General features: G+C 40.5%; 1 protein-coding gene across 2 annotated transcripts in view; it reads left to right on the top strand.

The window, feature by feature from the left end:
- The window catches only part of pi4kab (phosphatidylinositol 4-kinase, catalytic, alpha b), a 28,960-nt gene extending 13,148 nt beyond the window's left edge, over positions 1–15,812 (top strand). For both annotated transcript variants that reach the window (XM_083911918.1, XM_083911917.1), the window contains 35 exons: positions 295–403; positions 1,104–1,240; positions 1,342–1,475; positions 1,576–1,658; positions 1,745–1,815; positions 1,956–2,080; positions 2,186–2,267; positions 2,414–2,497; positions 2,772–2,861; positions 3,067–3,186; positions 4,252–4,344; positions 4,440–4,596; positions 4,707–4,834; positions 4,947–5,105; positions 5,352–5,503; positions 5,605–5,712; positions 5,794–5,921; positions 6,036–6,194; positions 6,364–6,443; positions 6,551–6,750; positions 7,685–7,775; positions 8,936–9,103; positions 9,885–9,938; positions 10,052–10,172; positions 10,284–10,413; positions 12,279–12,422; positions 12,524–12,594; positions 12,684–12,790; positions 12,907–13,011; positions 13,151–13,276; positions 13,397–13,517; positions 14,160–14,319; positions 14,404–14,493; positions 14,594–14,677; positions 14,772–15,812. In XM_083911918.1, the coding sequence (XP_083768044.1) occupies positions 295–403; positions 1,104–1,240; positions 1,342–1,475; positions 1,576–1,658; positions 1,745–1,815; positions 1,956–2,080; positions 2,186–2,267; positions 2,414–2,497; positions 2,772–2,861; positions 3,067–3,186; positions 4,252–4,344; positions 4,440–4,596; positions 4,707–4,834; positions 4,947–5,105; positions 5,352–5,503; positions 5,605–5,712; positions 5,794–5,921; positions 6,036–6,194; positions 6,364–6,443; positions 6,551–6,750; positions 7,685–7,775; positions 8,936–9,103; positions 9,885–9,938; positions 10,052–10,172; positions 10,284–10,413; positions 12,279–12,422; positions 12,524–12,594; positions 12,684–12,790; positions 12,907–13,011; positions 13,151–13,276; positions 13,397–13,517; positions 14,160–14,319; positions 14,404–14,493; positions 14,594–14,677; positions 14,772–14,823 (4,023 nt within the window). In that variant the 3' untranslated portion in view covers positions 14,824–15,812. The remainder of the gene's footprint in view (positions 1–294; positions 404–1,103; positions 1,241–1,341; positions 1,476–1,575; positions 1,659–1,744; positions 1,816–1,955; positions 2,081–2,185; positions 2,268–2,413; positions 2,498–2,771; positions 2,862–3,066; positions 3,187–4,251; positions 4,345–4,439; positions 4,597–4,706; positions 4,835–4,946; positions 5,106–5,351; positions 5,504–5,604; positions 5,713–5,793; positions 5,922–6,035; positions 6,195–6,363; positions 6,444–6,550; positions 6,751–7,684; positions 7,776–8,935; positions 9,104–9,884; positions 9,939–10,051; positions 10,173–10,283; positions 10,414–12,278; positions 12,423–12,523; positions 12,595–12,683; positions 12,791–12,906; positions 13,012–13,150; positions 13,277–13,396; positions 13,518–14,159; positions 14,320–14,403; positions 14,494–14,593; positions 14,678–14,771) is intronic.
- Positions 15,813–16,231: the final 419 nt, after the last annotated feature.

The following is a 16,231-nucleotide window of genomic DNA, read 5'->3' as shown; positions in this document are numbered from 1 at the left end:
TGAGCTCCTCCTGAACAAATAGACCAGATCAAACAGACCAAAAAGTGCTGTGACTGACTAAAATCTTTAACTCTTCACAATTCAGCCTATCTGTAAAGAACAGTTAATACTAATTAACTATTGAAGGGCTAGTAGTCTGGTAAAAGATATTTAGCATTTATTTATTGATTTTATTTAGATATTTTTGATTTTATTCATTATACAAATTCATTCAGCATAGGCAAATTTGAGAGTTGAACTAATTGTATGTTTTTCTTTTTACCATTTTCCTGTGTTCATTTTTCTTGCACACAGTTGACCAGACGGCTTCCACCAATCAAAGAGGCCAAGCCCCGTCTCCAGAAGCTCTTCAGGGACTTCTGGTTGTACTCTGTGGTCATGGGTTTTGCTGTAGAAGGGTCAGGTGAGCAATGTTTTTTTTAGTATGCTGCATGTTTAAAGAGACACTGTGTAGCATTTTAAGTCATTTAGTGAATAATTTCTTAGCCTCCTAAGGCTAAGCTTCCATGTCCTTCCAGTCTATAAAAAATTATAAACTTCCAAGAGAGACATATAGTACGACCTGGTATCGGTAAAGCTAAACGTGTTTTTTCTAAACACCAGCGTGACTATGGAAGACTGGGAAGGAGCTCAGTGAGGTGCGCTTGTCACTGCCCCGGCAAATTAGAAAGTCTACACTGCACTTTTGTTTATAATGCAAGACTATACTTATGCCCCACCACAGCAGAAGGAATCCTCGAAAAATAGCTTCTTGGCACATAGCGCCTGCCATAGTTGCAACCAGGTTACAACAGAAGCAAGAGAGAGCACTATTTGTTTAAATGCAATATACAATTTTACCACAAGATGGGAGAAAACCTACACAGTGCTTCACAAATATTAAATTCTGTACTTCTACACTATGTAACATAAAAGGAGTGGGGTTTTGTTTAAGTGGTCAATAGATGTTTGGCTTTTTCTATCATCAGTATCAACCCAAATATAACCAAAAACTGTGTTTTTTTCACAGCTCAAATCAGAGATAGTAGCATACCAACATCAGTGTCATTGCAGTCCAGTGGCTTCCTGTGTTTCTGGATATACTGTATATTTTGTCATTTCAGGGCTTTGGCCAGAGGAGTGGTATGAAGGTGTGTGTGAGATTGCAACCACATCTCCTCTTCTCACCTTTCCCAGTGGAGAACCTCTTCGCTCCGAACTGCAATACAACTCTGCCCTGAAAAATGATACAGTCACACAGGTGCAGTGTTCACAATCTAGGCTTTTTTCATTCAGTAAGGTAGTTAAAAAATACTTTTGAAAACATAACCAATCTTTAAATTATCCATTTCTCTCCACCAGGCCGAGTTGAGTGACCTGCGGGCAACCATCAGCAATCTGCTCGACCCTCCTCCTGAAGGATCTGCCCTCATTAACAAGCTAGACTTTGCCATGTGCACGTACCTGCTCTCAGTCTACAGACTAGAATACATGAGGTCAGCTCCTTTACACATATGTATCTGGTTGTTCATTCTTTGTTTAATGGGAGGTCAGATTATAAAACTAACATCTCTCTTTTCTCTTGCACTTTTTCAGGATGATGCGGTCAAATGATCCTGACAGGTTCCAGATCGTGTTTCGATACTTTGAAGACAAAGCCATCCAGAAAGACAAATCCGGTGAGGGGCGCTACACCTCTGACCATTATTTTTCATCTGCAATATAATTCATTTTCTCAAATTCACCTTTTTTGTTATCCTCGCAGGAATGATGCAGTGCATTATTTGTGTTGGCGATAAGGTGTTTGATGTCTTCCTCCAGATGATGGCTGAGAAGGTAGCTGGCATGGTTTCTCATAACAATTTGGGTGACAGCAAACCATTTCAAAAGGCTTGGATGTCTTGTAGACTGTATTTTTATGTATTCCGTATCACTGAATAACAATTTAAAGCTTTTATATTTTGAAAAAATTTCAGCCCAAGACCAAAGAGCATGAGGAGGAATTGGAGCGACATGCCCAATTCTTATTGATCAACTTTAACCACACCCACAAAAGGATCCGCAGAGTGGCAGACAAATACCTTTCTGGTTTGGCTGAGACGTGAGTACTAATGATCCGAGAGCCTTGTTTGCTTGTGTTTTTTTCATTATGCCACCTAGAGTAGGCATTATGCACCCCATTTCTCATATGTTTTAACTTTACCAGATTCCCTCACCTGCTTTGGAGCGGTCGTGTGTTGAAGACCATGTTGGACATCTTGCAGACTCTCTCTCTGTCACTAAGTGCTGTATGTATGAACATCCAGAGCCAATGCAGAGCATTCTCCTCTGGTGCAGCTTTTAGTCAACATCAATAGTAAAAAAAAGTGTTCTGTGTTAAATAGGAGCACCTTTTAAGCTTCAATTCCAACACATTTCTTCTTGGTTAATATAGGATATCCACAAGGACCAGCCATACTATGACATCCCAGACACACCGTACAGGATCACTGTTCCTGACACATACGAGGCCCGAGAGGTGAGTTTGGACTGTTGTTACACTTATGACCACTAGAGGACAGCACAGTATTGGTTTTAAAGACGGCTTAATTATTCTCTGTGATGGATTTTGTTTTTATATGACATGACATTTGTTAAAATATGCCCCTTTCATTCAATATAAACCGATATAAATCTTTTAGAAAGAAGCTGCCTCATCTCTTTATAAAGGGACATTTTATTGAAACTGATGATTCAACAGCCCTGCTGTATTTCATAAATGGTCATATCCTGGTTTCCTTATCTCCTTGTAGAGCATAGTGAAGGACTTTGCTGCTCGCTGTGGTGAGATCCTGAAAGAAGCAATGAAATGGGCTCCTTCAGTCACAAAGTCCCACCTACAGGTGAGTTCCTTTACCTTTATGTTCCCTTAGAGTGGAGATTGTTTCTTTGGCGTCAAAAAGGTCAAATAATTTTTTTAAGGGAGATTATTATTATTATTATTTTGTTTATAGAGGATATTTTTCCTTGTTGCTTCATTACGGTCTTTTCCCTCATGTCTCTCTTTGTCCAATCCCATAACTTACCTGTACGTTGTGTTTTGTGCAGGAGTACTTGAACAAGCATCAGAACTGGGTGTCAGGACTGTCCCAGCACACTGGCCTGGCCATGGCCACAGAGAGCATCCTGCACTTCGCAGGCTACAACAGACAGAGTACTACACTAGGCGTGAGTCTCACACATGCGGGCGTCCTTGCATGCTTGCACACAAACCCTTTCCCTAGATTAACTGCAGTTTGAATCCAGACAGAATTACATATCCCAAATTAATGGTGAGGTCTTAATCAGAGCTTCCTGTCAAATTTTTGTATATTTAAAGACTTCGGAACAAATGTTACTATGTCACGTTAACAACCCTGAAAACATTGGTTCGACACACAGTCAAAAAACACAACAAAGCAATCACACTATCCGTTTAATCCTCTCAAAGATTTTTGTAACGGCATTTACAATTCTTTAGAAATGCCCATGTCACTTCCTGAGGCATCAAGAGGGACGCAGCACTTTTGTAACATCAGTGGACCATACTGCAAACTTTAAAACCAAAATTGGTTTTCTACCTTGCGCCTTACAGGCTCGTTGATTTGATACATATTAGCATTTGTCCAACATGTTTTGTTTTCAGTTAACAAATATGCCATTTAGTTGCTTTGTCAAAGCCTTTGCAGTTTTGTTAACACTGAGCAGAAATGTCTTGTATCATTTGTGCACATATAACGTTTGTGCTTTATTATATTCTATAGCAACGGGAGTCTAGTTGTCTAGTTATTTTCAGCATTGTATGTCCATGTGTGCTTGCTTACTAGTCTGTGTGGCATTATTTTGCTTGCTAAGCATTGCCTTTGTGTTCTTGGGCTTGTATTCTGCTATATCTGTCTTTTCATTTGCTTCATTTGTTATATTTTGTCTTTATTAAACTGCATCGAACTACCTACCTGGTTGCTTTGCTGGTTTGCGGATTTGCTGGTTACCTGATTGCTTACCTGCAATGGACTGGTGGGTTGGTTGGCTGGTTGCCCATTTGGCTAACTGGTTATGCTGGTGTTGTCCTCCACCATGCGGCCAAACCATAGGCTGCTTTCCCTCAGGTTGGTCTGAACTCTAAATACAGAGAGACAGGGCACAGGCATGATACCTTCATTATAGTCAAAAGTGTTACAACACAGCTACATATACTTTGCAAGCTTGTGACCGCGTAGCCCTAAGTGGCTCCTAAACTGTGTTTTTCATTAGACCACTCAGCTGACAGAGAGACCTGCATGTGTGAAGAAGGACTACTCCAACTTCATGGCATCCCTCAACCTGCGCAACCGCTACACAGGAGAGGTGAGGTTTTAATATTATGACTATTAAGATGATCTCACTTTCTGGGATTTCTGCATACAGTATGATTCAGACCTGTCTGTTTACATACTGTCTAGGTGGCTGGTATGATCCAGTTTTCAGAGGCGACTAACAGCCAGTCGGACCTCAACACTCTGATGATCCATCAGATGACCAGTGCTCTGGACAAAAAAGACCCAGAGGCCTTCACCCAGACCATGTTCAAGATGGCCGCTCTGCTTATAACTACCAAAAGTGAGTGGCTCTTCCTCACTTAATTTAGTATTTAATGTCTTTCAGCAAAAGTGACAGTTGTTTTTCTGTTCTAATTCATTTATGTTAAGTTACTATATTTTGTCTTTCAGACTGCAATCCTCAGCTCCTGCACCATCTGTGTTGGTCCCCTCTGAAGATGTTTACAGAACATGGCATGGAAACTGCTATCGCCTGCTGGGAATGGCTACTGGCTGCACACAATGGGGTGGAAGTGCCAGTATGGAGATTTATAACTTTAACAATAATTTTTTGGAAATTTAGTGATTATCTTGGTTTGAAATATATTGTAGAACAGAACAGTCTTTATCTTCTCTTTTCCATCTGCCTAGTTCATGCGTGAGATGGCAGGAGCTTGGCAGATGACAGTCGAGCTGAAGATGGGCTTGTTTTCGGAGGCTAAGGTTGAGGCTGGCCCTCTGGCTGTATCAGAGGAGAGTCAACCTGCACCCTGTGCACCTGACATCACCCCTCACTTCCTCTGGATAGAGGTCAGTGGCAGGCAGACATAAACTACTGCTGTATGTCACTGTCTTAGTTGTTTTAAACTTCAGTATCCAGAGATCAGCTTAGTAGGTAAAACACACAGCATGGACTGTAATGATGGGGTGCTACACTAAAGGTTCTGTCAATTTGATGCGATTTTTACAAGATGGAGTTTAGCTAATTATTTAAGGAGCATAAGGGAACTATCATTAAACTATCACATTAATACTTTCTTTCTGTTCTCCCTTCAGTTTCTGGTGCAGAGATTTGAGATTGCCAAGTACAGCAGCGCTGACCAGGTGGAGATTTTCACCGCAATTTTGCAGAGATCTCTGTCTCTGAGCGTCGGCGGGCCCAAAAGCAGCCTGAATCGTCATGTTGCTGCCATTGGACCAAGATTCAGGTACTATGTCTCATTATTACGATAGCAAATTATTTCATTTTAAATTCTGTAATAATCAGCTGAACCCTGAACCTGATATGAATCACTTTGCTTAATTTCAGATTGCTGACTCTGGGTTTGACCCTGCTACATGCTGATGTTGTGACAAATGCCACCATCAGAAATGTTCTTCGAGAGAAGATCTATTCAACGGCTTTTGATTACTTCAGGTAGAAAAAAATCTTTGGTGTGATTTAAAACTTTCTCTCTCTCTGCCCACTAACTTCTTTTCCATTTCGCTCTTTGTGTAGTGCCACTCCCAAATTTCCCACTCAGGCGGATAAGAGGCTCAGAGAAGACATCAGTATAATGATCAAGTTCTATGCCAGCCTGCAGTCTGACAAGAAGTATCTGGCAGCCAACCAGCTGGTTCCTCCAGGTACAACCTTGAGAGAAGAATGGCCTCATTTACAGTTAAAATAATTGAATTAGAAACTTCACACAGTCGCAGAATTCACTCTTTATGTGTGGCTTTGACTTTCCTTTTGTGTAGATCCCCAGGATATGTCTGTGAACAGCCTGTCTGTCGTGGCTGGGGCTGATAGCAGAAGCAGTCTTGATGCAGCTATGGGCCAGAGGCAGCAGGTCACTCAGGGATGGATCAACACCTACCCTCTGTCCTCCGGGATGTCCACCATTTCTAAGAAATCAGGTAAAACGCGATGTTTGAACTTAAATGAGCTGTGCTGTTCTACAAAGATGGTCACTTTGAAACTTAACCTCCATCTGCTTCTTATACATAGATGATTCATAGTCTTCAATATTTTAATATTCCCTCTGTCATTATGTTTTACTGATGTATTGTCCCTGCACTGTCTCAGGACTGTCTAAAAAAAGCAACAGAGGCACTCAGCTGCACAAGTACTACATGAAACGGCGGACTCTTTTACTCGCTTTACTGGTATTTACATTTTCACAAGCACTATCTATATTCACAAACATGTGGTAATTGATTAAATGACATCAAACATCTATGATGATTCCAATTCCCTCTATTTCTCTCTCTAGGCCAGCGAGATTGAGCGGCTGACAACGTGGTACAACCCGTTATCCACTCAGGAGCTTGCTATTGCTACTGAACAGTCGGTGGAGACCAGCATTGCTAACTGGAGGTCCAAATACATCAGTCTAACGGAGAAACAGTGGAAGGACAATATTAATCTGGCCTGGAGCATAGCACCGTACCTCGCTCTGCAGCTGCCTGCCAGGTACACAGAAACCAAACACAATTCATCTCCAAGTTTCAATCAATGTCAAACTGGGAGCGTCATAGATTTTGTCTAACAAAGTAAAACATTTGAAAACTTCAATAATAAGATCCTAGACAAAAAATTAAGTGAATTTTTCATAAAAAATCCTTAACTTTCTGCACATTGCTTCCTATTTCAGCAAGAAGTTTTTGAATGATGTTCAACAATGATGGCAGACAGTTCAGCATTGCACTTGTTACATCATCTTACACCATTAATGCATGTAAACAGCTGAATATAATATCCCCAACGGATAATGCAAATAATACCCTTTGACTTTATGTGCAGGATATATTCACCAAACTTTATTCATACACAGTGTACTTTATACACTGGAGATCAAACAGTAATTTTATAACACGGTTACAGAGACCAAGAATATCAGTATTCTTGTGGTTTTGTTAAAATGTGCTGAAAATGTTCAAAAAATACTGATAAACACCAAGTTTTATATTGACTGAACACTTTTTGTTTGCATGAACATTTAAATAATAAGATGACCTTTCTGCATGTTCTGCTGAATGGGGGACCTTCTGGATTAAGATTCTCTCAGGATTCTTTTAAAAACCACAAACCACCCTTCAGACTTAGACTCTTAGAAGGCTAAAAGCAAACAAACTCCAGAGCACTGTCACTGGATGCCTTCCACCATGTCTTCATTGATGAACAGAAAAGCACTGTGAGACTGTTGCTAAGTTTGCTTTATGCTGGATAGTATTTACCATGAGTTTTTTAAAGAGGAGTAGTCAAACACAGCTTTAATGTTAATTGCGTAACTGTAATACTAACCATCAGGAATTTTACCCCGGTTTATCATAAAATTAGTAACCATTTCATCGCGATTGTACACAACAGATAAAGTCCTTCATTGTTCCTCATTTTTGTTTTTCAGATTTAAAAACACAGAGGCAATTGTCTCTGAGGTGACTCGTCTAGTGCGAATGGATCCGGCTGCTGTGTGTAATGTTCCTGAAGCAGTCAAGGTGATGTCCTCTTTGTTTCTACTGTGCACGGAGCATTCGAACGAAAGAATTTCCCCCCGGGGATCAATAAAGTATTCTGATTCTGATTCTGATTCTGATACCACTTCAGACAACCAACAGGATGGCAGCGATCTCTGCCTCTGATCCTGGTTTCATTCATGGTGCTTTTATTCTGAAGTATTTAGAGCAGGTGCTCATACAATCACAGGGTCAAGGACAAACTTAGACCACATGGGTTCAAGTTATGTAACTGTCAATGGGTTTTGAAGTTTATGACAAGATTGAAAACATACAATTCTATAAAACACAACAACTGGTATAATGTACCAAACATATTTTGTGGCTTAACAATAGACAAGATTTATCTTCCATTTCATAGCCACTTGTTGGAGGTTTATTTGCTGTCTGACCGTACTATAAGTCTGTCTTTCCAGTCTGCTTTTATATGTTTTCACAATTTCTTTTTTTCCGCTCACTCTTCCTTCTCTTATCTTTATGTGTGAGCTAAAGATCTGTAGCGATTTAAACCTTCTATAGCCATATGTATAGTAGATTCAGTCATTTTGTGAAATAAAACTGCACTGTTGACTTTTCTACTTTAAGGATTTAAATGAAGGATGTTGCTTTTTAAGTTCCCTGGTTCACTATAATTCTGTTACGTTGTAACAAAAGCTAAACGTATGAAAAAAGTTTTCTGTGTCTCTCTGGGTTTTGCTTCCAAGTGGCCATGTTCTGTCACTTGAGAAATGTTGTGTTGTGTTTTGTAGAAGTAATGTGTTTCCCTACAGCTTCCTCTAGTCCTCTTTATTTAGTTCTACCTGACTGAGTTCTTAATGAGCCCCCTACCTGTCTGAAAAACAAGCAGGGGAGGCAGAGCATGTTCTTCCCCAAAGGCCACCACAATTCAGCGTATGATCCTCCTTGACATCTCATAGTTGTTTACTCCAGTCACTTTAGTAACTAATAAACACAATTCCCTCTTGAGACTAATTAACACACCATCAGGATGGGGGGTCATAACCTTGCATCAGATTGCTGTCATATTTGAGGCAGAAATATGGATCCTGTGATGCATGCTGTGCATAATAGTCAAACCTATCCAAGTATTGATTTAAATTTACAATGTACTCCCTCTCTTTTTATTGTGTGTTTTTCTTCAGTTCCTGGTGACGTGGCACACAATTGATGCTGACTCTCCAGAGCTGAGTCATATCCTGTGCTGGGCCCCAGCAGATCCCCCAACTGGACTGTCCTACTTCTCCTCCATGTACCCTCCTCACCCCCTCACAGCACAGTACGGGGTCAAAGTGCTCCGCTCCTTTCCTCCTGTACGTTCACATATACAGTACAGCACACATATATAATAAAATTACAATTATCTCCTCAGGTAGCACAGACTATTAAACATTAGAACTGATATTGTTAAACGTTTGATAAATAGTTGGTCTCAGTACTGTGTTCAGGGGCCTTTAATGCACACTAACATGGCTAATGGCAGTTGTGAGTAGTAACTCTTCACCAAAGTACCATTTTGAGGTACTTTATGAGAGGATTTCCATTTTCTTCTCTTTTATACTTCTACTCCACTACATTTACTTGATAACTTTTCTTAATGCTCAGATGAGTAATTATATAAAATAATCAATAAATCATTTAAGATGTATTAATATGGGTTAAGATAACATAAAACTTTGTCAAACTACCCAGCAGTGTTAATTGAGTTAATGCATTTATAATTATAATCCAAGAATATACTGTACAACCTACTGAAAAGGGCCATTTTGCTTAATAAGTACTTTAACTTTTGGTACTTTACTATATTTTGATGCTAATACTTTTGTACTTTTATTCAGGTAAAATTACACACTGGTATTGCTTCTTCTGCTTAAGTAAAAGATCTGAGTACTTTTTCCTCCACTGCCTAATCATGTAGTCTTATCCTACTTCAGACATGCATCTCAGACAGTACTGATACAATTTGAGGGAACTGTGACCCAAGTGGTTCCCCTATTATTTGTAGCAGACAGTTTTTCACTTGTATACGACAACACATCTATGGCATCTCTCTCTTTTATTGCTGGTAAAATATTTTTTCCCCACCATTTCTAGGATGCCATTTTGTTTTACATCCCTCAAATTGTCCAAGCGCTTCGTTACGACAAGGTAAATATCAGCTTTTCTGATTCAGCACATGCATTTAAAGACCACACATTTTCCGATTGTTCAATTATCACGATCTTTCCTCTTTTTTTATTTCCTGATACAACCCGACATAGATGGGTTATGTAAGAGAGTACATCCTGTGGGCCGCTCAGAAGTCTCAGCTTCTGGCTCACCAGTTCATCTGGAACATGAAGACCAACATATACCTGGATGAGGAAGGAAACCAGAAAGACCGTGAGATATTCAATTTGTCTTTCTCTTTTTTTGACTCAACACATGCACATCCACAGCACATGAACATAAAAAAGTCTAAAATAAGAACACCATCTTCCCTCCTCTCTGCAGCTGACATAGGTGAGCTGCTGGAGCAGATGGTGGAGGAGATCACTGGCTCTCTCTCCGGCCCGGCCAAAGACTTCTACCAGAGAGAGTTCGACTTCTTCAACAAGATAACCAATGTGTCGGCCATTATCAAGTATGAACACACTTTACTTTTTCAAAATTTGACTCTTGGGACCCTACTGTGTGTCAACCATTTTTTAGAACATTAATTACAGTAGCGTATTATTTATGTTACTGCTGAACTTTTCACAAAGTTACCACAAAACTTTGGATTGATTTCTCAGTCATTAGTTTCAGTTTAGTATCGGTTTTGAGACACCTTGGTTGAGGATCCATCACAGTGAACATTTGAACAAGGCTTGCATTATAGCCCAGCAATCCCTTTATCACAAGACATTACCTTGATTTTTTTTGGACTTGTCGTCTCTGCTTCACTTAAATATCTCATTGTTGTCATCATCTCATTTTCATCACTTTTTAATTGCATGTTTTAGCATTCATCCTTATCTCTGACATTTTTTACTGTCTGCCTGAATTAAATGCTATCTCAAGTAATAATGCACTATAACACACGCAAGAAAAAAAGAAACAAATACATATTTTATTGATCGAAATACAATTGTTTCACTCTTTTATTTTATATATTACACACACACCAGGCGGGAATACACACACATGCAAACAGGACCTATACAAATGCATCAAATGCTTCCAACAAATGCATCAATGCCTCCAACAAACCCCGGGGGTGAAGGCGACACTCTGAGCAGTTGGGGGTTCGGTGGCCAGGAGGTGAACTGGCGCCAAAGGCAGGTTTGAACCGTCGCACCTTTGGTTGCCAACACAACGAACTGAGCTACTTCTGCCGTATATGAACCCGATGCCAATCTCTGCCGAAGGCCTCAGAGGCTAAGTTCACACTGCAGGTCTTAATGAGCAATTATGATTTATTACTCAATTCCGATTTTTTGTTTTTTTTGTTTTGCTGTTCACATTACGTCTTTAAATGTGGCCTGTCTACGGATTGCTGTGTGAACAACTCACGCTCCTGAAGTGACCCACATGCGCAGTTGGTCATTGATGATATCACGCCACTACCGTGTTTATGGAAGCGAACATGACAGAGCCAACCGGTATTGTAGGACTTTATGGCTTAATGCTAAAAACAGTGTGTGGCAGCAGCCTGCAAATTTAATAAAAACGTCACTATATCTCCACTGGCCGCCTGCTTCACTACTGTCCTCCACGTTAGTTTTGATTCTGTTCCCCGACTGTGGCACACTTTTTTTTTTTTAATCAACATCATTTGTCATTACTTTACAAAACAGAGCAGCACGGGTCAGAATGACGTCAAAGTCACATTAAATGCGACCTGGCTGTTCAGATTGCGGTCGCATTCAAAGAAATCCGATAAGTATCCGATTCAGTAGCACATTTAAAAGTGTTCTTATTCTGATTAAAAAATATCAGGTTCAATGCGGCTTGTGCTGTTCACACCTCTCTTCCCTCTTGGTGATCTTCAAGGTGTTAATGAAGTGATAACAAGGGTTCCCCTGAGCCAGGATGTTTTGTTCCTTCGCCTGTATTCTCCCACCTGTGGTCTGCTCTCTAAATCCCTTTGTTGTGCATTTATTTAGGTATTGCTTTCTGTACTGTCTCTCTGATAATGCACCGGTCTGGAAGTTTTCTGACAGGCCCCATTAACACTGGCCCTTACTGAGTGTTTTATCAGCCCACTGGAGGCAGACAAAATTCCCCTCAGCCCCAATTGCAGCACTAATTGCAACTATCCAGGGGAGAAACTTCCACCGTCCCCTGGCTTCCAATCTCTATCCCTCTTCCCCAGTGACTCCCCTCTGTGAATAACAGCAGGGCACAACTGCCACTTGTGGTTCGAAGTCATTCAGTGAGATACCCATGCATGATATTCTCCGTAAAGTGAGTTAGAGAGGTGTGGAAACTCTGTGTGTTCAAGTTGTTTTTGTTTGTCTTCATCAGACCTTTTCCTAAAGGGGAGGAGAGGAAGAGGGGCTGCCTGGAAGCCATGTCACAGATCAAAGTCCAGCCTGGCTGTTATCTTCCCAGTAACCCAGAGGCCATAGTTTTGGATATAGACTACAAGTCTGGAACCCCCATGCAGAGGTTGGCCCCAAAACCATTTCCTGTTACCAGAGTTCACACAATATGACAGTTCCTATGAACTCACAAAAGCACTTCTGTGTCCCCTTTCTGTCTATATTTAGTGCTGCCAAAGCTCCCTACTTGGCCAAGTTCAAAGTTAGGAGGTGTGGAGTCAGTGAGCTGGAAAAAGAAGGTACTGCTAATGTCAAATTAACCTAAGTAGATATTTTATTTTAACAGTTGTGCACAGACAAACAGTGTGTCATGACATCTTCCCCACAGGTCTGAAGTGTTGCTCAGATTCTGTAGATGAAGCGAAGAGTGAAGAGGAGGCCAAGAGAATCTGCTGGCAGGCCGCCATCTTTAAAGTTGGGGACGACTGCCGACAGGTCTCAGTTTCACACTTCTCTCCTTCGACTTACTGCACTGCTATCTCCCTTTGACATGACTTGATTCTTTTGGCCCTGATTCCCTTTCTTTACCGTTTCACCCTTTGCCTTTACAGGATATGCTGGCTCTTCAGATCATCGGCCTGTTTAAGAACATCTTCCAGCTTACGGGCCTGGATCTCTATGTGTTTCCTTACAGGGTGGTGGCCACAGCCCCTGGAGTACGTTCATATAAAACTTTCACTATGTTCCTCTGCATTACTTCCTGAAATGAGCTACTGAATGTCCCAAACTAATTTTCCACTCATCTAACTTTCCTTCTGTTATCTCACTCTTCCTGTTTCTAATGTTCCACCACAGTGTGGAGTGATAGAGTGCATCCCAGACTGCAAGTCTCGTGACCAGCTGGGTCGGCAAACAGACTTTGGCATGTACGATTATTTCAGGAACCAGTATGGAGATGAATCCACACTAGCCTTCCAGAAGGTATATACCAACTCTCACAACATTGTGCAGGCTTTTCCAGTCCAAATTCTACTATAGTTCTCAGTGCTCACATATTGTATTTACTCACAGTTGATATTCTTTCCAACGCTTCTCTTTGAGGCAAGGTACAACTTCATCCGCAGTATGGCAGCCTATAGCTTGCTGCTCTTCCTGCTGCAGATAAAAGACAGACACAATGGCAACATCATGCTGGACAGCCAGGGCCACCTCATCCACATCGGTTTGTATTGCATGTGCTTGTGAGTGCGAGTGCCTCCTAGTGCGTTTATTGAAGTTGATTTTAATGTGTTGTGGGATTCTGATGTGAATTTAGGGCCGTATCAGACTTGATATATAGAGAGATATAATCGGTCAGTAAAATGTCTTTTAAGTCACAGTCTATCAAAGAGTGAGTTAAAACAATGGTGATTGATCATATGACCCACTAATAAAAGCACTTGTACTTGCCTTTTTGCCAAGTATACCAATCTTTGTGTTGGTGGCGACATACCCTCTCTAAATGCAAATGTCTCGCCATGTTGGTGATGTTGCTGACAGCAGTTGGTCTGCCAGTGGAGTTTGTCACTGCAGATTATGCTGTGTTCACTTGTATTCAAAAAATCCAGAACTTCCAACTTCCGAGTCAGGCTTGTAGTAAGGGCAGTAGTGTAATAGGAACGTGTGTGTGGATTTAAGAGGGTAACATATAGGGGACGGACCAGAACATTGGAATTATAACCCTTTTTGACCCAAGCTTTTATTTTGCATAATTTTGTCCGTGTCCGTTTTGAAGGATTGTATTTGTATTCATAGTTCCATACATGATCTTCATGCTTCTAAATAAGAATCCCAAGTTATCATGTTTGTCTTTCCGTGTTTCCAGACTTCGGGTTCATTTTTGAGAGCTCTCCTGGTGGCAACCTCGGCTGGGAGCCAGATATCAAGCTAACCGATGAGATGGTGATGATCATGGGTGGGAAAATGGAGGCAACGCCCTTCAAATGGTTCATGGAGATGTGTGTGAGGGGATACTTAGCTGTCAGGTGAGTATGCACAAGTGCAGCAAGTCATCGCACCATAAGAAAGCTAACATATAACATTAACACAAGATTTATCTTGTGAATCAGGCCCTACATGGATGGAGTGGTCTCCTTAGTTACACTCATGCTGGACACTGGCCTTCCCTGCTTCAGAGGACAGACCATCAAATTGCTCAAGTGAGTCAGATGTGTATGTGTCTGCATGCGTGTGTAAATGTGAATGAGAATAAGCAAATGTCATTTGCTGTTGTTGCTCATACTCTCTCCCCACATCTAGGCAGCGATTTAACCCTGGGTTGAGTGAGAAAGATGCAGCTTCCTTCATCATCAAAGTCATCCAGAACTGCTTCCTCAGCAACAGGTCAGTGCAAAAACAGTTTACATACTCTGCTTCTATTCTTAACTTCAATAGTATTATTCACATTTTTTGAACTGCTTGATTTTGTGTCTTACAGGAGTAGAACCTACGACATGATCCAGTATTACCAAAACCAGATCCCATACTAAAAATCTGTGCCTAAGCATGTGCATATTTTTGACTGGTACATAAAGTAGTGTGCGTGCGTTTGCGTATGTGCCTTTTGTTATTGTTTAACATTGATGATTGTTGCTCATTGTTTCTGCTGATTGTTGGATGTTGTCCTTTGTGTTGGCCTTAGCTTCTTGTTTCCTCTTAAACCACATGTTCTTTACATTAGTTGTCTATTCCCTTATTTATTATGTTATGTTAAAATCAATGTTGCTATTCATTATTATTATTTTATTATTGCACTAGCATCTTGAGCTCTGTACACTTAGAGAAAAAAACAACTCCTGGTAATCTGACTGGAGTTTGTGCCAATTTTAAATCACCTGCAATGTTTGTGAATGTGGATTCTTAAAGCTGTAGGTTTTAGATGGGGTTTGAAATGTAATTGGATACTTGAAGTAGCTAAAGTAGACCGTTTCAGTTCTGACCAGTGTGGCCTATTCTGTCATCTCGTACTTGACTGTAGTACCTGTGCTTCTCTTTTTAATGGACCAGTCAGAGTTCTTTGATCTGTAGCATGGTACTTGTCTTGTATTTAACAGTGACGACTGACTGTACAGTATATACATGAGTGTCCGTTTCCGTATTTGCAGTTACCACTGGAAAAATTATGCACATAAGAGTTTTGTATATTTAGCATTGCCAAAGGAGGAGGGAAGAGAATGCATATAAATCCAACTTTTCTATTGTTTGTGGATGAAGCTAAGACACAGCTTGAATGTTGGGCAGTTGCATGAAGTCAAGCGTAAACTACCATGTAGCCTGTGTCCAGTGTGGCTTTTGGTGAAAGTTATTTTAGTAATCCAAAGTGCTGTGCCCCATGTCGATATGGATAGCTTATGGCTTTATGTAATGTTACAGATTGTAAAGATTTTGCCTCTCTTTGTATATTTATATCTGTGGCCCATTTTCTCTCTCCTTTTGTATCTTCATGCTTTTTGAATGAGAATGCATAAGATATAAAATCAAATAAAGATATATTAACTTAAAGAAACAGTCTTGTGGTGTTTCATTAATTATGAAAAAAAAAACATTATTTGTTTGTCTGTCTGACTATACCTGTATTCATCATCTGTCTGAAGTGCTGCATTTTAGTGCCTGTCTCGTTACACCCCTTTGCCAAAAAAATGTCCAGTCTGTGAAGGGTTTTCCTGGGGCCTTCACTGTCCTGAGACGCCTAATTTACAACCCAAACGATTCCCCTCTCCTGTTATGTAGCACATACTTAATTTATTTCAATAATATGTGTCCACAGCTTCAGACCGTGTGTAATCATGTCTCTCCTCGGAACTTACATGCTGTATTTTATATTTACATCCACCAGAGGGCAGCCCATAATGACATATTTAATGTGTTTCTTGTTGGTGCCAATTCTGATTGATTCAA

This window comes from Echiichthys vipera, assembly GCF_963691815.1.
Source record: "Echiichthys vipera genome assembly, chromosome: 4".
NCBI lineage: Eukaryota > Metazoa > Chordata > Actinopteri > Perciformes > Trachinidae > Echiichthys > Echiichthys vipera.
Note: the sequence above shows the minus strand (reverse complement) of the source record. Positions and strands in the feature narration are given on the sequence as shown.